At 44.0% G+C, this 22,583-nt stretch overlaps 1 protein-coding gene across 3 annotated transcripts in view; it reads left to right on the top strand.

Annotated features, from left to right (window-relative positions):
* The window catches only part of BCAR3 (BCAR3 adaptor protein, NSP family member), a 130,251-nt gene that overhangs the window by 35,968 nt on the left and 71,700 nt on the right, over positions 1–22,583 (top strand). For all 3 annotated transcript variants that reach the window (XM_081818813.1, XM_081818814.1, XM_081818812.1), the window contains exon 3: positions 19,586–19,625. In XM_081818813.1, the coding sequence (XP_081674939.1) occupies positions 19,586–19,625 (40 nt within the window). The remainder of the gene's footprint in view (positions 1–19,585; positions 19,626–22,583) is intronic.

Here is a 22,583-nt window from a genome sequence, read left to right as displayed (position 1 = left end):
CTCACTGGTCCCTGAACACGAAGGCTGCCCTGAAAGGCAGAGCTCCGACTTCCGCACGTGCGCCTGGCTCTGGCTTCTTTGAGTCTGGGGAGGCGGGTCCCATCCTTGCGTCCAGCTCCCACCCTGAGCACCAGCGCTTTATTCTCCTCCTGCGCCGACTCTGCTGTGTGACACCTGAGCTTGAAGGCCACTGATGCCTTTGCCGGGATGTTGACGTAGTCGTGGATATCAAAGAATGCTGCTAGTGACCTTGACGCTGATTCAAGCAACCAGACCCAGTAGCTTTGTGACCTTGTGTAAGTTGCTTTACCTTTCTGATTCTCCACGTCCTCAAAGGGCAGCTGTAAGCTATTCAGGTAGAATCCCACGTGAGGGTGCCTAGCACGGAACCTGGCATGGAGAAGGGGCTCAGCTGTAGGTTTCTGTCCTTCCTTCCTTCCTTCCTCCTAGAGGCTCCTAATCCTTGTGCATAACCTGAGACCACGTTCAATGCCTGCAGCTTCTGTGGGAGAAAGTTTCCCACGTGTTGACGGAGTCTGGCTGGAATCCTGCTCTCTCGGTCTGCCCTCAGCAGTGTGTCTTGGCCACCATGCATGCTTACAGGTATAATAGCCCCGCACTGCACTAAAAAGATCAGCACACCGTTCATTATACGAAGGCACAAAACAGAGCCTTGTCTTCGGTGGACGGACCCAGCCCTTTCCCACTTGTTCTTGTACTTTAATATTACTATCTTCGCTATTTATTCTTCAGTAAATATTTATTTATTTATTATTTTTTTAAAAATTTTATTTATTTATTTGACAGAGAGAGACAGACTCTTTCCCCCTTCGCTCATTTGTTCTGTTTCTTAAATTCCACATGAGTGAAATCATATAACTGTCTTCCTCTGACTCACTTATTTCGCTTAGCATGATACCCTCTACTTCCATCCATGTTGTTGCAAATGAGATTTCATTCTTTTTGATGGCTGAGTAATATTCCTGTGTGTGTGTGTATATACAATGTAATTTTAAGTTTTCTAGTACCGATTAAAAAGAAATAGGTAAAATTAATTTCAATATTTTATTCAAAATAATACCATTTTAATACATAGTAACATAACAAATATTAATGAAGTATTTTACATTCTCTCCTTTTTTTTTTTTTTTAAGATTTTTATTTATTTATTTCACAGAGAGACACACAGTGAGAGAGGGAACACAGCAGGGGGAGTGAGAGAGTGAGAAGCAGGCTTCCCGCCAAGCAGGGAGCCCGATGCGGTGCTCGATCCCAGGACCCTGGGATCATGACCTGAGCCGAAGGCAGACGCTTAATGACTGAGCCACCCAGGCGCCCCTTACATTCTCTTTTTATATTAAATCTTCAAATGTTCCCTCCCTCAGAGAGGCCTTCTCTCCACCCAATCCAAGGAACTCTTGCATCTCCTCATTTTGTGGTTCTGTATTTATTGACACATTTGTCTACATGCCCCCTAAACTGGGCACTGCCTAAGGACAGGGCCCGTACCTATTTCAATCTCTGTGGGCACTTGGTACCCAGCTTCATGCCTGGCACAAAATAAATTCAATAAATATTTACTGAAGAATTGGGCTCCTGGGATCGAGCCCCACGTCGGGCTCTCTGCTTGGCAGGAAGCCTGCTTCTCCCTCTCCCACTCCCCCTGCTTGTGTTTCCTCTCTCGCTGTTTCTCTCTGTCAATTAAATAAATAAAATCTTTAAAAAATTTTTTCATATGGTTTTCACATTGTGTTTCTATTGGATGGTACTGGTCTACATCTTGGTGTGAGTTGCTTAGGTTTTCTCCTGAGGGCAAAGGGAGGCCTTTCAAGGGTTTTAAGTAAGGGAATAATGTGATCTGATTCAGTTTTTAGAATATCACTTGGCCTCTGTGGAGAAGAGATTGATGGGGCAGAGGGACTGGAGGGGGGTTAGGAAGTGGTCACAAAAGCATGGGAAACAGGCGGAGGTCTGTGCTAGGACAGTGGTGGAGGAGGTAAAAGGGGGTGGATTCACGCAAGATCTATTTGGTAGGTAGAGTCTATGGGACTTCCTGAAGGTGGGATGTGGGGTGAGGGAGGGGTACAGCCAGGCATGGCTCAGGCAACTGGGTGTATGAGGTGGGGCCATTTACTGAGATTGGAAAGACTGGGAGGGGAACAGGGCTTCGTTTGTTTGGTGGATGGCAGAGACTGAGACTTCTGTTTGGGGTGTGCTAAGTTCAAGAGGCACGCATGTCAAGTGGAGGCGTTAACCGGTCAGTGTTATGAGCCTGGAGCTCTGGAGAGAGATCTGTGCTAGAAGTTACAAAGTTAGGAGTCTGCGTAGACGTGAAATTAAACCCACGGAAGCAGATGTCCTCACCAAGGGAGAGAGCTGTGTAAAGCATAAAGGAAAGGGACTCTAGGACCCAGCCCTGAGGGAACCCCACCACATCTGTTCCAAGGAGCCAGCCATGGAGGCTGAGCCTTGGGTTTGGAGGGGAGCAGAGAAATGAGGCAGGAGCTGCGTAGGGGTACTAGTCAAAGGAAGGGTTTTCTTCTTAAGATGAGAGACAGAATTCAACAGGAAATGATCTAATCTTTTAAGCATATAATAAAACAAAACATATTTTTTCATTACTTGAGTCTCTTTATAAAACGTTTTTGATTTAATTAAAGCAGACATGTCCCCAGGGCTACCCTCTCTGTGGGCTTGTGTCAGCACAGTGATGATGCTTCCCTACGGGGGTCTCACATGGTCCCTGATGACTCTATGGACAGAGGAGGTAAATGGATGACCGTGGGGGACATCTTTTGCCTGAGGGGTGATGGCTGCTTTTCCAAGGTTTGGGTGGGCAGCCCGCCTTGAGGATGGCTGCCTGCCCTGGAAGGCAGGTTGAGGGCATGTGTTGTATCTGTCTGGCTTGGTGAAATCTTTCCTTTTAGAGGTCTTGAGGACATTATCTCAAAGCCACACCACTCTTATTCTGCCTTTCAATTAGTTGAGAAGAAACCTTGACAGACACACTGTTTTAGAGAGGATGAGGAGCGGCTGGGGGCGGGGCGGGGGAGGGGGGATGGGACTGGGGGAGTGAGGAAGGGCAAATAGACACCAGCCAAACAAAGCATCTGCTTTTATCAAAAGTGCTGTGTTTGACAGACTGAAGCCTGATGAGTCACTGATGCCAGACCCTCTCTGCCTGCCAAGAGACACACTGGCTGTGATACGGTTTTTCTTATTCTTACTCTATTCCGTTTGACTGACTGCTGCCAAGTTAAGATTTGAGCTGTGGCTTTTAGCTTAATGCTGTCACTGGAATTCTGCTGAGCACAGGTTAACCTCTGACTGTGTCAAGTTTTTATCAACTAGCTTAGCCTTGGATTCCTGTATAGACTCACCAGAGTGTAACATGTAGGATATTTAAATGATGCCTTTTTTCACATGATTAGGGAATCTGCCTGAGGAGGTGGTTTAATTGCCATTCTTTTAATATACATCATGAACACATGAATCAGGCATTGCTGTATTTTCAAATGAGGTAGAAACGGACTCACAGAAGCAGGAATTGGCTGCCGAAGTGAAAGAAGCAGGAGTATTATTATAAGTACCCAGGCCTTAGACTCTCTGATAGCCAGGGAGGGAAATGTGTCCTCATCTGGAGTGTACCCTGGGCCTTAAGAAAGATTCCCAAAGTTGAAGGAAATGCTAAAGCTGATCGCACAGCCCGAGGCTCTGCAAGGGAAACACAGTTGAGGACAACCATAAATAGCGCGCCCAACACAGTTCAAAGGAGGAACAGGTAGGTGACCGTCCCGGTTGTTCTTGGTTTAAGGCTGTGTCTGCAGGACTGCCTGGCTGGGTCCCCCTAATGCGTCGTGATGAGCCAGGGCCATTCTGAATTCATCCACGGGTACGTAGAACATGGCCCGTGTGCCTGCCTTTGTGCTGGGTGGTAGAGCTTTAAAGGCAGACCAGGGGCTGTGTCTGTGTGAGGAGTTCACAGCCCTAGGGAAGAGGGGTGCCCCTTTTGAACCCTCCGACCTCACCAGCATCTGTTCTTGCCATCTTCTTTGCCGCTGACCTAACTTCCCATCCATGGGATAGCCCTTCATATCACTCCCTAGTTCTGTAAACAATTCTGCTTTTCTTGACCTCTGGCCTTAACATATTTCCAGGTATCACGTTTCCAGGTATGCACATCCTTGACTGGGTGGTTGAAGATGGTGCTTTCTAGATAACCCTTCCCCCAGGGCCTGCCTGCTCTGTGCCGCCACTTGCTCTGGGCCGTCCTGGCCTCGGACCCAGGCCCAGGAAAGCTTGGGCCCTGCAACCTCTGCAGCCAAGGGCTATATCAGAGGGTGGCTCCGGGCTATAAAAGAAACAGAGTGCAGGGTGAGCAGAGGATTGTGAAAAATGCTAAGGGTAACAAAAAGGGCTTTCAGAAATTATGTTTGGAACAATAGAACCAGAGAGAGGGGCATAGGAGAGCAACCCAACTGCTGAGCCTCTGTCCAGCTTGCATTTTTTTGTCAAGGAAATGACTTTTCTGACTGGAAAGGGTAGGATGCGGGTAAAGGAAGAGAACTGTCAGCCTGGAACAGAAGAGGCCATGGCAAGAGGCTCTAATGCAAAGCCCCGAGGCCGCAGAAGACGGAGGGAGCTTGAGGCTGAGACCCAGACCATCAACCTCGGAGGAATGCAGACACACTACAGGGAAGATGTGGACAGAGGAGTATTTCAATTTTCAAGAAAGGAACTAGAGAGATGAAATTAACCTGTAAAATGATACAGTTGACCTGATCTCAGGAAATATCTTAAAAAGATTATTAGGACAATGAGTTTTGCATACTTGGTGGAGGAAAGAGCAACTATTAGTATATTAGCAGGGCTTTGCCAAAAGCAAGTCATGCCAGATTAATTTCCTTCCTGGGGTTATTTGTTGGGAGGTTAAAGGAAGGTTGAGAAGGTGTGTAAGCAGATGTCAATCACTGGTCATAGCCATCTGGTGAGAGGCGGGCCAGGTGGTAGTAGATGAAGCATGCTGTGGGCTGTGTCCTGATTGACCCATGTCTTGGCCCACTCCAGCCAATTTTTAAAAATCGTTTAGACAATGATACTGACACACATATCACATTGGTGGATGACATGAATCATAGAAGAAAAATATGTCAAAATGACAGAAATGAGATCCAAAAAAGATCTTGGCATTTGGAAAGAGTAGACCCAATCTAATTGGATAAGACTCTAGTGAGAGGCAAAGACTTGCACTAGAGTCCAAAAACAAAGTCAGGGTGTGGGGTTTGGGTCATAGCTGCGTGTGAAAAATATATGCAGGATTTGGATAAGTGCAGCTCAGAATGAGTCAGCAGGGTGTTATGGTTGTCAAAGAAGCGAATGTGATTTTAAGAGCATTAATTGAAGTTTAATATTTAGACGAAGGGAAGTGGTCACTCTTGGCTGCCCAGATCACAAATCTGGCAAATTGTTTTTAGCTCTAGACAACCAGAAATGGAAAATGTATTCCCCTAGAGCAGTGAGCTTCTGCTGAGGCCACTCCTCTGCTCTGAAGCAGATCTTTTGGTTTAATCATTAAGGAATATCCCTGAGGTTTAATGTACCAGTGAAGAGGAACTTCTCATGTCATATGTTAACCCTGGGAGGAAATTATAAAATATGCACCAACCTTAATCCTGTCAACTCCTAGTGAAGTCGACTTTAACAAATAAGGTCAATAAATATGTTGTGAGATGTGGGAAAGTGACTCTCTTCTCATTTATTTTGCAAGGTAATGAAACCAAATATATTTTCCTAGGTGCACATCTAGAAGTGTTATAGTTCTCTGTTTTTAAAGCTACATCCCTTTTAAAATTAGCAAAGACTTGGGACGCCTGGGTGGCTCAGTCAATTAAGCATCTGCTTTCGGCTCAGGTCATGATCCCAGGGTCCTGGGATCGAGCCCCACATTGGTCTCCCTCTGCCTGCCACTCCCCCTGCTTGTGTGCACTCTCTCTGACAAATAAATAAAATCTTTAAAAAAAAAAAAAAGACTATATACATAACATGCCCTGCCTAGAGTAGGAAAGTACCTCTTTCCTACTCTTTGGGACGGTTATGTGATTCCCAGCATCAGTAAGGAACCTGTCCATCTAATCACGTACTAGTTTGAGATTTTTCCAAGAGACACCATCTCTCTACTCACCAGGCCAACCCTGTTTGAAGCATCCATTTCTTCTCATTTTCCCAGAAGCCGATGGACATGGCCCTGTAGTAAACTCTCTGTCCTCTTGGTGCTCTCCCTGATGAACTTCAAACATGGCATTTCAGACATGTCCAGAGAGATTCATTTTCAGCAGGAAGAGCCAGCCCCTCGATGTCCCTTTGAAAACATCTGATGTTGGGCTGGGGAGCCAGGCACAGCCCTGACAGCAGCGACGATCCAGTCGAGAGGGTTCTGCCTGAGGCCACCACAGTTCAGGCACAGGCTTGTGGCTAAATTAGCTCCTTAATGTAGAGGTCCATCAGTTAAAAACATTTCTCTCTTGTTTCCTCTTGTTCCTTTTCTCCCTCCAATGTTATTCTTCCCTCGGTGAACCCAGGGATTTGTGGCAAAGGGAAGGGTTGGGGTCTAGGCCTTTTGCACAGTGGAGAGGAAACACGCACATGCACGCACACACACGTGCACACACAACACACACACACACACACTTGTTCATTTATTCATTCAAACCAACACTTAGCAAGCCACTGTGCCCTGGGGATACAAAGGTGAATAAAATAAAATAATAGTCCTCAGTTCTCAGTGAGCTCATAGTCTAGTAAAGGAGATGGACAGGAGTACATGTATTGTATTGAATTATAATTATTTGTCATAAGGTTTTATAATTAAAAAATGAATTCTGGGGAGATGTTATTCTTTGAGGTGTAGGGGTCAGGGGAAAGAGTGGTCAGAGAAGGTGGGAATGAACAGGAAGATGGTGGGGACTCAAAGCCTCTTGGTTCAGGGAATTCTAAACAATTTAGATTTACTGGAATGTAAGGAGCAAGGCGAGGAGTTGAGGCTGGTGAGATGGGCAAGGCTTAGCACCATGGATATCATCCAATAAAATATAAAATGAGAATGCTGGACTGTTCCACATATTAATTTTACCTAAAAGAACATGATCTAGTAAGAAATATTGTCCAGTGGACACAGAATCCTAGGAGATTTAAAGCCTATTGCCAACTCTTCCTTCCTGCAATCCTTCCGTCCCCACTTCTTCCTAGCCAAGACCCTGAGATGCTGATGGTACTTTGTGATGGAGAATGGAAGATGAAGGTTCTAGATTCCAAGGCCATATCCACATGCAAATGGGCTGCAGCCACCAAGTTGCCAATGGAGGGCAAACTTTGTCCCAGTTGTTGGGTTCACCTTCCCTGATTGTGGGGCATGCCCTGGTCATGAGTTGGTTAAGAATGTAAACCAGTAGACCTCGAGGGTGCAGTGATTTCTCCTCCTTGGCCCCACTACTTCGGGTAAACGGAGAGACTTGACCTACTGGTCCCACATATCTCTTTGTCTTGCATTTCAGTTAGGTGTTCTAGGAATGAGTTCATTTGTGATCAGTCAACACCCACAGAACAAGAACTCCAACTTAGACATACAAGCCTTTTAGCCCCAACCCTCAGTAAGTTTTAGATAGAAGATTTTTGCACAGTGCTTCATATCCAGGAACTTTACTCTACTTCCTTATAAGGTCTACATGGATTCTTTGTGTTCTAAAGTAGACAGTGAGCATTTGTGAATCATGACAGTTTTGTTCTCCTTTTTCCGGTTCTTATACCTTTTTATTTCTTATTTAACTGTACGTGCTAGGACCTCAGGACAAGTGGTGCACAGAAGTAAGAATGGACATCCTTGTCTTGTTTCTGATTGATGGCTTGATTTTAGTAATGATTATAATACTTTGCCATTAAAAATAATGCTTGCTGAGGGCTTTCGTAGATACCCTTTATCAGGTTATGGAAATCCTTCTGTATTTCGTTTGTGAAGAGTTAGCTTTTTCCCTGCTAAGATCCTGGAAGGATGATTTTTTTTTTTTAAAGTACTTTTTTCTTCCATTAATTAGATGCCTCAAATGATTTTTCTACTTTAACATGTTAATGTGGTAAATTGTATCAATAGGTTTTCACTATTAAACTGATCCTATATTCCTGGAATCAACCTGGTTTGATTATGGTGTATATTTATACATTGTTAGAATTAGTTTCTTAATATTTTATTAGGGTCTTTTTTAAAAAATATCTATTCATGTGCGAGATTACCCTATGCTTTCTTTTTATTGACCTTGTCTGCTTTGGGGATCGAAGTTAAAATATCCTCTTTTTCTTTTCTTTTTTAAGATTTTATTTATTTATTTATTTATGTATTTATTTAATGAGAGAGAGAGAGAAGCAGAGGCAGAGAGAGAAGCAGGTTCCCCAAGGAGCGGGGAGCCCGATGCGGGGCTCGATCCCAGGACCCCGGGATCATGACCTGAGCCGAAGGCAGACACCCAACCATCTGAGCCACCCAGGCGCCTGATTTATATCATTTTCAAGTAACAATTCCAACATTTGGCAGAACTTGCTAGATAGTAAAACCATTGAGGCCTGTGGGAAGATGTTGAACTACTGATTCAGTTTTTCAAGTGGTTATAGGGCTATTCAGATTTGTTTCTTTTTGAGTCTCTTAGTATTTTTCTAGGAATTTGTTCATGCATAAAGGTGTTCGTAGGATTCTCTTCCTGGGCGCTCTTCTGTCTATGGCTATGCCCTCTTGTCGTTCATGTATTGTTTTGTGCTTTCTCTCTTTTCTCCCCAGATGACATCTGTCAGAGGTTCGTTTTATTAGGCTTTCCAAAGAGCAAGGCTTTATTTATTGCTCCCCTGTTGTATCATTGTTTTATATTTAATTTCTCTCCCTTATCTCTGTTCTATTTTATGTTTATTCTTTTAACTTAAGCTGGACACTTAATTTCAGTCTTTTTTTTACCCTAAAAATAAGTATTATGGTTGTACATTTCCTTCAAAATACCACTTTTATTGTATCCTATATGTGCTGTATTCTGCCTTCTGAAAATCTGCTTTGTGAGTTTACTCTAGTTAACAGTTACTGTGTTTAGTGATGCACAGTATTTGGGCTTATAGCTTCCTCTTACTCTGTATGTCTGTACTAGCTGTACATTTTTTTTAAACTATGGGTTTTTTTTAAATTGCCTTATTTTGTATTTTTTAAAATACTCTGCTTTTCATTTAGTGGTCACTTTTTAAATACAATTACTTTATAAAACATAAAGTAAAACAATACCTTTGGTGTCCCATTAGTTTGTCTTTTAAAAAAAATTGTGGTAAAATGCACATAATACAAAATTTACCATCTTAGCCATTTTTAAGTGCACAGTTAATGAGTGATGAGTTAATGAATGATATTAAGTACATTCACACTGTTGTGCAGCCAGTCTCCCCAGCTCTTTTTATCTTGCAAAACGAACTCTGTACCCATTGGAACAACTCCCTGTCTCCTCCCCACACCCCAGCCCCTGGCAACCACTATTCTTCTTCCTGTCTCTGAATTTGACTACTCTAGGCACTTCATGTAATTAAAATTGTCCAGAGGCACCTGGGTGGCTCAGTCAGTTAAGCGTCCAAGTCTTGATTTCAGCTCAGCTCAGGATCTCAGGGTCATGAGATCGAACCCTGCATCCAGTTCTGCGCTCATTGTGGAGTCTACTTGCCCTTCTCCCTCTATTCTTCCCCCTACTTGTGTGTGCATGCTCTCTCTCTCTAAAAGAAAGAGAATCTAAATAAATAAATAGAATTGTACACTGTTTGTCCTTTTGTGATTGGTTTACTTCACTTAGCACAAAGTCCCGTTGTAGCCTGTGTCAAAGTTTCCTTCCTTTTTGAGGCCAAGTGATATTCCATTGTATATGTATACCACGTTTTGTTTATCCATTCTTCTATCAATGGATGCTTGGGTTGCTTCCACATTTTGGCTTCTGTGAAGAATGCTGCTAAGAACACACATGCACAAATATCTCTTCGAAATCCTGCTTTCAGTTCTTTTGGGTATCTACTCAGAAGTGGAATTGCTGGATCATATGGTAGTTCTATTTTGAATTTTGTGAGGAACCCCCATACTGTTCCTCCGAGCAGCTGTACCGCTTATGTTCCCGCCAACCGTGCATAAGGGTTCCGATTTCTCCATCTCTTTGCCAGCACTTGGTATTTTTTTTTGACTCGACAAATGACTCATTCGTCCGAACCATCCGTGCTGGTTTGGAGTCACCTACATGTTGACCAGTTACTGTGTGCATCATTCACTCTTAAATCTTAAGCTGTTCTTCTGGTATCCTTTTCATTCTTCCCAAATGGTGTTCTCTGTCTTTATCTAAAATTGTCTTTATTCACCCTTGTTCTTGGTAGTTTCGCTGGGCAGGAAATTTTGAGCTCACTTTCTTTCCCTTCTGGCTGATGAAGACCCGCTGCCGACCTAATCCTCATTGCTCAGAGGGCAACCTTCCTTTGCTCCCTTTGGCTGCTTTTATCATCTTCTCTCTGGTTTTGAGGGTCTGTAGTTTCCCTGCAGTGTGTCAAGGTGAGAATGTATTTTTGTTGATACTGCATAGGATGCATTGGGATGCCTGAATCTGAGAATGGGCATCTTTCATTTATTTTGAAGATTTCCCATCATTATTTCTTTGACGATTGCTTTTTCTCTCTCTTGATTCTCTTCTTCTGGAGTTCTGGTTAAATGTAATTAGGCCTTCTCATTGTACCTTCTACATCGCTTTTATATTTCCCATCACCTTTCCTCTCTGTGCTGTGTTTTGTATAGTGTCTTTTTATATTTGCTTATGGTTTCTTCATAGATTTGTCATATTTTCTTAGGTCATGTTTAACCTGTTATGTAGCAGACTATATATTTTAATCAGTTTTTAACATTTTCATAATTGCCTGTTTATTCTGAGATCACTTTTTGATTCCGTCTTTTTTTTTTTAATCATACGTTGTTATTTTATAGCCTGTGTCTGATATTCCAGTATCTGAAGTCTTTGAGGATCTCAGTCTATTGTTCTTTCTGCTGACTTCAGTGGTTGGGGCTTGCTTCCTTGTATATGTGGTTATTTCTGAAAGGAAATTTATGTTTGACCACATTTGTGGATATCCTGAGTGGCATTCTGCTGACAGAGTTTTCCCCCCAGAAAGTATTTACTTTTTCCTTACTAATGGCACCACCAACCCAGAAACTTTAATTTCTCAGTTTTGGATTCTCTGTCAAAGCAGGTAGTATAAATTTGAATCCCAACCAACATGAAGGCAGATCTGCAGTTACAAGTTCTTAGGGGAGACTCTTATTACTGTCATTTTTTCCCATCAGAATTTCTGGTGGAGACAGTAGGTTTCCTTCTTGGGTTCCCCTTGCTAGAGAGCATGCTACCTCCTTAATTTTTATGTATGTATTTATTTTTGCATATTCTTTTTGTAAGGGTGGTTTAGTCCCATTCTGATGGCTTCGTGGTTAGCTGCTGACTTCTGTGGACCCAGGGCTTACCCTCCCTGCTTTGCTTTTTACCCTCTTGCTGTTCATGTTTTGTGTTCTTGATTTGTTCTCTGTTTCTGTATCTGTTTTTTATGTCTGTGCTTCTTGAGGACTTATCTTTCTAGTGACTTCCACAATGCACTTGAAAATATATTTGTAATTTATCATTTAGTTTTCAGAGTATCTGGTCTCCCGTATTAAGCAAATCAGAGTCCCAGAATAGAAATTTCTAGTTTTCTGAGGCTCTATTTGGACTATATACAAAGGTGGTTTTTTTGTGGTTTAAATTTTCATTTGTCCATTCTTGCCCTTGTTTATTTATTAATTGGCTGCTGTGTGATAAATACAGTTCTGAGGGCTTAGTATACATTGGTGAGCAAGACAGAAGTAGCCCCTACCCTCATGGGGGGTATAGTCCCATGGAAAAGACATAAACAAGCACTGGTTGCTCACAGTGGTGGTGGGGCTGATGGAGAAGACCAAAGGATTATATAAAACAGGTATTCTCGGCTGGTATCTACACAGCTATCTTGTTTTGTTGTTCTCTGTTTCCTTCCTGAGTTAACTATTTTTGTCCCTGTGAGGGGATCCCTTAAATATTTGTTATATTTCCTCATACTTTATGGGAAAGATTTACATGTTCATAATTTGGAAAATGTGAACGACCCTTCTGAAAGTAACTTACCAGTTGAAAAGGAAGGGAGTTTATCTGAGACATTCAGTAGCTGAATGGCAGCAATCATATGTGCACTGCTAACCATGGAAAAAGGGTGGGAATGGAGCAAAGTCTTATAGATAATTCAGATCCCGGGATAGTCTTAAAAGTTTGTGTAGTATAGTGCTTGAAGCAAAGGTTTTTGCTAGTTCATTCTTAATGAGCATATTGAGATGTGCTAGGCACCATCTACTTAGTTCCGTTAGAAAGAATTCAGCAAGTGCCCTTGTTTCTCTCTTCCCTTTCACCCACCAAAGCCGGTCATTTACCACCATCTGTCTTTTCTCACTTAGAAAAGTCTCCTAAATCTGTACACCATCCCCGCTCCCTCTATCATTATAGCCCAAGCCTCACCCTGTCACCTAGACCTCTCTAGCATCCTCTCCTTTGGTCTTCCTGACTCCGTCTTGCCCCCCACGAATCTGTTTTCCACATCAGTGCAGGGGGATTTTTCTAAAACGCAAATCTCTGGTTCTTCTGCAGCTTAAGATTTTTCAACAAATCCCATTGCTTTCCTAAGTCTAGACATGTTTACATGGCATCCAAGCCCCTTATGCTTGGCTCTGCCTCTCTTCACCCTGATCTCCCAAACCCCCACCACTCCTGAGCCTCCCCTAACCCTGTGCTTCCATTACTTGTTCTTTTATTCATGAATTCAGCAAATGGTTACTGGGCAACTGCTGTGTGAAGAGCACAGGGGATACCAAGGTGAATAAAGCAGAGAAAGCCTCAGTCTTGCAGGATTATATTCCAGAAAAAAAGACCATGAGCAAATAAACATTTCATATAATATCAGATAATATGGGAAAAAATAAAGCCAGATAAGGCCAGAGAGGGTAGTGGTGGTGCTTATTTAGGTAAGTGTTTAAGGAAAGCTTCTCTGAGGAGGTGTCCTGAATGTTGTGAGGGAGTGAGCCTTTGAGAACTGCAGGGAGAATGTTGTAGGCGAAGGAACAGTAGTAAATGCCAAGCCACAGAGGCAGCGACCAGCTTGGCATGTTTGAGCACCAGAAAGAAAAGTCAGTAGGCCTTGGATGGAATGAGTGTATTAGTATGCTTTTGCTGAGTAACAAATTGCCAGAAACATGGTGCCTTAACACCTGTTTATTACCTCACAGTTTCTGTAGGACAGAAGTCCCACAAAGCTCAGCTGGGTTCTTGGTTACGGGTCTCAAACTCAAGATGTCAGCAGCTGGGCTCCCATCTGAGCCTCTGGGGAAGAAGCTGCTTTCACAGTCATTCAGGTTGTTGGCAGAACTCAGTTCCTTGTGGTTGTAGGACTGAGATCTGTTTCCTGGAAATCTGCTGGGGGCAGCTCCCACATAGAGGCCGCCTGAAGTTCCGTGCCATGGGCCTTGTCACAGGCCGTGTTATTAACGTTGCGCCGCCAACAGGCTCCTTCATGTCCAAGCCCCCTCGCTCTGCACGGCAGGCCCACTTGGATAGTTGCCAGATCTTGAAATCAGCTGACTTGAGGCTTACATCTGCAAAATCCCTTCACAGCAGGACTGAGATTGGTGTTCGGTTGACTCTCCAGGGGATGGGCCTTTTGTTGGGGGGACAGCTTTAGAATTCTGCCTACCCCAGTGAGGTTGGAGAGATGGTGGGGACCATGCCAACCAGGGCCTTGGAGGCTCTGGTGAGGACTCCACGGTTTTGTTCTGATCGGATGGGAGTTATTAGAGGATTTTGATTTGGGGAAGGATCATGCTGGCTGCTGTGGAGATGGTGGAGCTGGGAAGGTGTTGCAGGCGTCCTGGTGAGAGATGTTGGTGGAATGACTATGGAAGCAGAGTGGAATTACTCCTGAATGCTGTGGTTTCCCAAGTGCACCATGGTGTCCCATGTCCCCATGTGTTTGCACATGCCTCTCCCATTGCCTGGACATTTCTCATCACCACCTCCCTCTCAGCTTCTTTGCCCAGTGAGTCCCTACCCAGCCCTCAAACCTTAGCTCAAAGGTTGCCTGAAAGGCCCCTCCATGGTGTTTCCTTCCCACTGACACCAACTTGAGTAGTGCTGGGTCTGTTGATCTGTCTTCCCCACTTGCGTGTAGCTTCTCCGGGAGCAGAGCCTTTGTCCCTGATTCCTCTATTTCTATTGTCTGGCCTACAGCAAAGCATGTTGTAGATGCCTGATGATGTTTGTGGGATGAATGCAAGAACTATGGAGATACTGGGAATGAAGTAGACTCACCACTACTCTTGGGTTGCTCACCTTGTTGAGGCGAGACCTTATATAAATATATATACAATAGAATGAACCAGAATGCAAATACCATGCCATGGGCACAAAGGAGGGGTGCCCACTCTGTGGATTACTGGCGTGCATGGAGTTTAAGGGGAACCTTTATTCTACTCAGTCTGGAACAGTTGGATCTAGTTTCTCACATCCCTCTATTGCATGAAAGAATCCTCTTATTACGAATGATTTCTCTTTGTTATATCCAGAAGGACATTTGTTTGGCAACACTGTTAGCCATTAATTTATTCCATAATATTTCAAGCAGTCAAATCACTCATTCATTTAAAACATTCTATAATTTAAGACAGACATAGGGTACTTCATTCCTCATCTGTATTCCAAGCATTCAGAAAAGATCTGGTAGTGAAGTTTGGCTTGTATATTCAAGATGGAGAACCTCTTAACTCAAAATAGCAAACGTGTAGATCAAGTGTCCTTTTAAGAGGGAGGCACTATTAACCTCGTTACTGATGAGAAACAAACTAAAATAGGAAATACATCATTTCTGTGACTCCCAACTACACATCCCTCAGAATGAACCTAAGAAAGCGGGACCCTGGAAAGACTGATTTAACTGGAGTAAACACAGTGATGTTATTTAAAACGTAATAAACATAAGAACAAAATAACAGGAGGGTCCAGTTTCATTCTGCCGCTTTCCTGCGGTCTGTGGACCATGCGCTGTAGGGCAGATGCCTGACAGAGGGGCCGTGGCTGTCGGCCAACCTCACCAGTTGTAAAGGGAGATACACAAAACATCATGGATTCACAAGGGTGGGGATTCATAATTTGCATAAGCAAAAAAAATTTTTTTTTAACTTTTCATTTATATTGCCAAGTTCCTCTGTTTGTTTTCTAGTGATCTCTGTTGGAGAATATAAATCTGTGGCTTAAGGAGTGTTTGGTGCACAGACTTGTATGAATAATTGGATATTCTATTTCAAATTAGAGGCTAGGGCTACAGGGCCAACTGTTCTGTTTTCTAGCTCACATCTTCTTTTGGCCAGCTGGGATGAAGTGGAGGCTGAGAAAGGAGACACAGCATTTCTGCATTTAAACATAATTTTTTTAAAAAATTGAAAAAAAAAAATTGGAGCTAGCTCTTAAAAATAAACATAATTTAGTTCAGGGCAATGATTTTTAAAGTTTCTGGACTTGTAACACACTCTTGGTTTTATTAGACACTCTCCTGTATTCCTTCCTTGCCTGTCTAAAAAGGATGAGAACGTGAGGATCCTCTAGGGCACCCTGGGAGCCCTGAGTTAGAATTTTAGGATATTTGGATTCCTCTCTGCTCTTGTAGCAGAATGAACAAGGCTCCCTTAGCAGAGTTCATTTGGGGGGCAGGGTCGAAAGGGGACTTCAGGTTTATCTCTCACCAGAGCCTTCCCAGTTTCCTTCTCTTCTGTCCAGAGAAGTGTGTGGTAGAGGATCGAAGAGGAACACAGGAGGGGCGCCTGGGTGGCGCAGTCGATTAGGCATCCGACTCTTGATCTCAGCTCAGGCCTTGATCTCAGGGTCATGAGTTCAAGCCTTGTGTTGGCCTCACACTGGGTATGGAACCTACTTTAAAAACAAAAAAAAAAGAAGAGGAATACAGGAGGTTCATCTAAGGGGGGGGGCATTTTGGAGAAGACCCCAGGCTCTTTGGTGCTGGGCTCTCTGGATGGGAGAGCACAGGCTGCCCTGCCTCTAGGAGATCTTGTCTCTGCATGAGGACCGTGCTAACCATCGCTGCTTCAGGAGCCACCAGGCCCAGCGCCTGGCCTAGTCCCTGTTGGTTATCCCATCTCTTCCCAAGAGAGCTTGAAGGCTCTGTTCTGAGAGAACTAGCCCAGAGAGTTTTTAGGTACATCTCTAGAGAAAGGAAGAAAGGAACGTTTCAGCTTTCAGAGGTGAAAGGAAAAGGATTTTAGAGCTAAATCTGGTGAGAAGAGCAGATCCTGAACAAAATTCTAAAAAGAATTTACTAAAAGAATGACATTCGAGCACCTAAAAAAGAATTAAAATGACAAACCATGACTCTACGGTCTTGGTATTTGGCAAATACTTTCCCAAAACTGAATGAAACGAAGCTCAAGGAAAATATTTGACAGTGTGTTAGCTGCCAGTGAAAAAGTTCAAGCTTTCAAGTGAAAATTAGAAGTTTGGAAAATTTGTATCCTCCACCATGCGCTTGACACTTCCCGATGTTTAATAACTTCTGATGAGATCAGCGACAATACTGACAAATGTGATTCTTTTTTTATATTATAATGCAATGTGTCAAAATTTAGAATATCTGCATAACTCAGTGAACCAGTATTTTCCCCGGACAGTGGATACAGAATCACACATGGATAAAAGGTCCAATCAGAGTGCAGGAGAGAGATGCTAAAGAGTAAGAAGCGTGGTCCAAGAGGCTGCATTACAACTAGCCTTTAAGAAATTACCACTTGTTCAGTTTTGGTGTGTATCAAAGAAGAATAGCCATAATTACCTGAAGAGTCTAATGAAATACCCTGCCCTTTTCCAGTTTCATATCTATGTGAGGATGGACTTTTTTCTAAACCAAGACATAACATACTGAATGCAGAAGTAGATATGAGAGGGGCGCCTAGGTGGCTCAGTCAGTTAAGCATCTGCCTTCAGCTCAGGTCATGATCTCAGGGTCCTGGGATCGAGCCCTGTGTTGGGGGGAGGGGCTGTGTCCCTGCTCAGCAGGGAGTCTGCGTCTCCCTCTGCCTGTCCCCTCTGGTCATGCACGTGCACTCTCTCAAATAAATAAATAAAATCTTTAAAAAGAAAAAAAGAAGTAGATATGACAATTCAGCTGTACTTCTAAGCCAGATGTGAAAAAGATTTGCAAAAATGTGAGACAGTGTCACTCTTTTCACTAAATTTTTATTTTATTAAGAAAAAATAACTATTTGTAATAAAATTATTTTATATAAAATATAAAATACTAATATTTGAAAATTTCTGTTTAATTTCTAATATCAGTAATCAGTAGATATAACCCACATGAACAAAAGCTCTTTGGGGTCCTTAGTAATTTAGAGCGTAAAGAGATCCTGAGACCAAAAAACATTTGGGAACCACTGATTTCAGCCCCCCATACCTATCCTGTTTAACCATGCATTAATACTTGGATTATGAAGGTCTATAATGCACATTTTTATTTTATTTTTTCTTTTTAAGATTTTATTTATTTGAGAGAGAGCACATGAGAGGGGGGAGGGTCAGGGAGAAGCAGACTCCCCGCTGAGCAGGGAGCCCGATGCGGGACTCGATCCTGGGACTCCAGGATCATGACCTGAGCTGAACTCAGTCACTCAAGCAACTGAGCCACCCAGGCGCCCTATAATGCACATTTTTAAATGTGCATAAAAAGAAATTTGAAGATGAGAACAGCCTTTCAGTGGTTCTAACATCTTCCTACCCTCCCAGGGCCAGACCTTGGGGCCAGATGATTAGCCTAAGACTGGATGGCTATACACCTGAAATGTTAATTCAGTAGAAAACCAGGGGGTCAAGAACTTAAAAGGGAGCACAGCCAAAGTGCTGCCGACAAAGTTTTTCATCACTACCGGTGGTTCCACGGATGCAAAGCCTGATGACATCGACACGGTGTCCAGAGCGTGTGGCAGAAGTGGTGACCAGGCACAGGACAGATTCCAGTGCTTTGGGAAAAGATGCCTGATAAACGAACTTGAAGGCAAAGAGTTGTAAGGCTTTGACAGACTGATTTATACCCCTCTTTGATAGGAATGCGCCCGGGGACGGTGAGCTTATGCTGTTCTCAGATCCTTTGTCCCTATTAGGGTCTCATTCCAGAACCTCATCCACTGACATGGAGAGGAGCATCTTGGATGACAGCCTGCCTCCGTGCAGGGCTCCGTGTACAGCCCTAAATGGACCTTCACACCAAGCCAAGCGTGGGCTTTGGGGGTTGTATCCATTTCCACAAGATGGTGGTATCCCTGAGCCGTGGGCTTGGGACTCCTTGTGCTCCGGCAGTGACCAGAATCCTCTCTTATCCTGAGGAGAAGTGCTGCCATCTCTGGGGGTCGAGCCCACCCTTGCAGAGGAAGCTGCTCGTTGGGGGGACTTGTGAGGTGCCTGTTCTTTCTGTAGATAAACTAGGACCCTCTCCACGGAGAAGACTCTTCTTACAGGCTTTAGAGCCATTCTGTCCTCTCAAAATGATGCCGTCTCTGCAGGGATGTGTTGAGTTTTTGAAGTTTAAGTCTCTCAAGGCAGCTCGCTGTCTTTTCACACCCTCTGTTGAGGGGGCGCCTCGCTGTAACTCTGCCAGCACTGAAAACGGCCGCTCTCACGTCTCCCGCTCCTCTCCTTTGCCCTAGTCGATTCTCTTCGTTTCCGTGAGAAGTCAGCCTCCTTAGGGTCACCTGCTGCTGTTTACTTTTAATTGTCTGGTTAATCCCAATGTCATATTATGACAGACACGAGCAGACATTAGATGGGGGAGAGAACAGTACTGGGGCACCAAAGAAAATGAGGATGAACTGCTCTGCTTGACACCAGGGGTGGGGGTTAATCAAGGCAGTGATTTTTATAAAAAAGAGGAGGACGTGGTCTAGGAGGAGAGCTGGGTTTACAGATTCCATCTTTTGCCCCCGCGACTGGGTGACCTCGGGCAGCCGCTGGGCCTGCGTGAGCCTCCATTTTCTTCTGTCAAAGAGGACATAACACAGCTGTCTGGTCCAGAGGATCCCTCATTTGGGCATCCAGTCCTGCTTTACACCCACCTCTATCCTCCTTGCTGTTCTGTGCTTCAGATTTTTAGGCTAATTTTTTTGCTCAAGTGAATCTAGAATTAGCACATGAACTAGTCTAACGTTTGGAGCCTGACTCTGATGAGAAAGCAGGTGGAGCTTCTAGACGGATTATGGTGGTGTCCTACCCCCTCCTGATCTGTATCTGTTCTGACTTCCTTATCTGTCTCCTGTGAGTATTGCCTGGGAGGTGGGCCCATCTTAATAATTTGAATGAAGAGAGTGAACATGATATTAGATACATTTTACTCAGCACAAGAATGCGTTGTTCCCAATTGTTCTCATACTTATGTTTTCTCTTTCCAGGGATCAGCATCTTCTGGACCCAACTCTGGAATATGTGAAGGTAGGAAACCAGGATTTAAGGTGGAACTAGGACCCTGTGTAATAGATTTCCCATTTTTAACACAGTGTTGCCAAATAATGCTGCAGTCTGGTTTGTGTAGGAAGCTGCTCAGACTGGAACAACCAGGGGGTAATTTGACTCTCTTAGGCCTTCAGTTACTTTTGTAGGGGTCTTATGTCATCCTATTATAGGTCTACAGTCTTTTTCCTCCTATCTGAAACCCTTGGGGGTTAGATGGGTTTTAAAATTCAGAATTGTTTTTGAAAGGTAATATGGTACACATATATAACATCCTCAAAGGGGTCTAGCTGGGCCAGCACTCCAGACTCAAATGCATTATTTTAGCAGTGAGATGGAAGAATATTCACACAAAGTGGGATAAATAGACTACAAATGATTTTATGTAGCTCAGCTCATGCTTTGCCACCAAAAGAGGTCAGGTTTGTTTTGCTGCCAAATGACTTAAAATTTTTCAGTTTTCAGAGTGTTTTGGCTTTTAGGGATAGTGGATAATGAATTGTGAGCCTGAGTTTATCTTCAGTGGAGGACTGCAGGCTCCCTGAGGTTTTCTGAGTCAGCCTTCCGTTCCGACAGCCACTGTCCTGTGTAGTAGCTCATCTAGGACCAGGAGCTGTGGTCATATGCTGCTTTCCAGTGGGGCTGCCATTCAGTGCCTCTAAATAGTCAATACTCTGAAACAATGATTTCCTTCTGAGCAGAAAGAAAAGATGCTTTTCAGCACCACCACCCCCATTTTTGGGGGGTGTTTATGTTTGCTTTATTTTATTTTTGAGAACTGAAATCTGGTACCTACTACAGAAAAGAAAACTCTGATTTGTCACACTTCGTTTCTTGGATTTATGACAACATACGTCCTTAACTTTTAGGACAAATCATGGCATGTGTTAAATTTGAAGGTGCTTGCGTCCCAGGAGCCACATTCCATCCTCTTTATTCCAAGGGCAGTGTCACAGTTTGGGAGTATTTGGATAGATAGTTTTTTTTTTTTCGTGTTGTTTTTCGACTGTTGTTTTTTCGTGTCCCTGTTGGCATTTTTTCTCTCTTTAGACCAGAGGATGGATGATAGAGGAGAAACCTATAGTAGAATCACTTAGTGGCTTGAAGTAGTCATAATAAAGCTTGTTGGAATGGAAGCGGGTATTCTTTTTTCCTCCCTCTCATTCCCAGTCTATGTCTGAGCTGTAGTTATCAGTGCAGCAAATGTACAATCCTAAGCCAGCATGGCTGTCATGTCAGAATCACGAGAGAGCTTTATAAATGATGTCTAGGTGCCTCTGGGTGCATCTTTTTATGCAGGTTGTACGCTGCAAAGCATTCGGGGGGTGCTATTCACAGAGACTGTGATTTGACTTGAGCACGACATAAAAAATGTGCCCTAGAATCAGGCAGTGTGTAAATCACAGCAGCCCTTTAAAAGCCACCCATGCCGTGTTTCCGAAAGTGGCTGTCTGCTGCTGCGGGCTCGCTGTGGGCTCCCGCACTCCAGTAGCCTGGTTTTCCTTTCACACTGTCCAAGCCTTTAAGATAATCTGATGATGAATTCTAAAGCTAAGCATAGATTCTGGAATGATCTGTTTTAGTATTCTTTAAGCTGTTGTGTCGCATTCATGAATGTCGGTCATTCTGAGTTGAGTTGTGTTGGGTAAGAAGAGATATTGGGGTTCTCGGTGGTGTCTGTCTTGCTCGGCAGTCTTTGTCTTCCCCAGCAGTGAGAGGTGATGGGACCGCCCTTAGTGGCTGGAGGGTACTTCTTTCCAAGGTCCTGTTGAGGTGTTCTGAAGGTCACTCTTTGCTCCCAGCCTTGTCTCAATCTAGTCAGGGCTTTATAAATGAACTCTCTGTGCTCCCGGATGCATATGTGCATATATATATGTATTTTATCCTCATTTTGCCCCTGGTTTGGAGGGATGGTTTGGGGATTTGTTGGGCGAATGTGGGGTATTTTCGTTTGCTTCTATGGTCACTGAAGCTCTGAAAGCACGTTCATGGAGGCCTTTGACCTCAAGGTCTAAATGGACCCATGTGTCATGCTTCTTGGGCCCGTGCAGGCTCATCCTAGCCTTTCTCAGACTTGGCCGCCCTCTCGAGCCTGGCTGACGAGTCCATGTCATGAAGGCCTTGTAAATCGGTGCCAGCTGGTGCCTAGTGATTTGGAGGGTGACAGAAAATAATCAAGGGAGGTGAGATAGTTATAGACAAACTGGGATGCAGTTTGGTGCCCCCTGACTTTGAGCTGTTACTTCCCTCCAAGCCCTTGGTGCATTTAATGCCTCTTGGGCATGTAGAAAAGTAGAGATTCTTTGTAAAATTCATTACATCACGTAGGGTCCCCTTCTGGTAGAGTCAGATTTATCAGCCTAAAAAAACAAGATGCAAAAGAGCACATTTTTAGGGACCTCATAATGGGGGTAGTCTGATCTCTGGTGGAGATCTCTGGATCTCTGTCTTCAGTTGCCTTCTCCTTCCCATGGGAGACTTTCTAACCATCCTCACCTGGTTTTCCCAGTGCCAGGGAGGGAGGGAGAGAGGGAGGGATCTATCTATCTATCTATCTGGGACTGGCTTCGCCTCCGTGGGCCTGGGGGAACTGAGGCACTGGGGGTGGGAGGCGCTGGGGCTGCAGTATTGTGGTGGAGAGAGCTGGGTAGAGAATGAATCCAAAATTCACTTCTGTCCAGTTTGGACTCTGTGTCCTCCTAACACCCTGTGCAGTTTGTAAGGAATGGCATTAATTCGGCGTGAAAGGGGACCAGTCTGGTCTGCGGTTGCTAGGCTACCAGGAGCTCCTCTGCTGGGGGGGGGGGCGGAGTTGGGGGGTAATGGAGGGAAATGTGCGCAGGCGGGGGAGCCCCCCAGCTGACAGAGGTTCTTTCCCTTTCCGCTGGCGCCTCCCCACAGCACCTAGACCCTACTCGCTGAATTCCGTGTTTGGATGTG

The sequence above is a fragment of the Leptonychotes weddellii genome, chromosome 4 (assembly GCF_054177405.1).
Source record: "Leptonychotes weddellii isolate Sample4059 chromosome 4, ASM5417740v2, whole genome shotgun sequence".
In the NCBI taxonomy this organism is placed as follows: domain Eukaryota; kingdom Metazoa; phylum Chordata; class Mammalia; order Carnivora; family Phocidae; genus Leptonychotes; species Leptonychotes weddellii.
The sequence above is the reverse complement of the archived record's forward strand: the minus strand, read 5'-3'. Positions and strand labels throughout refer to the sequence as shown.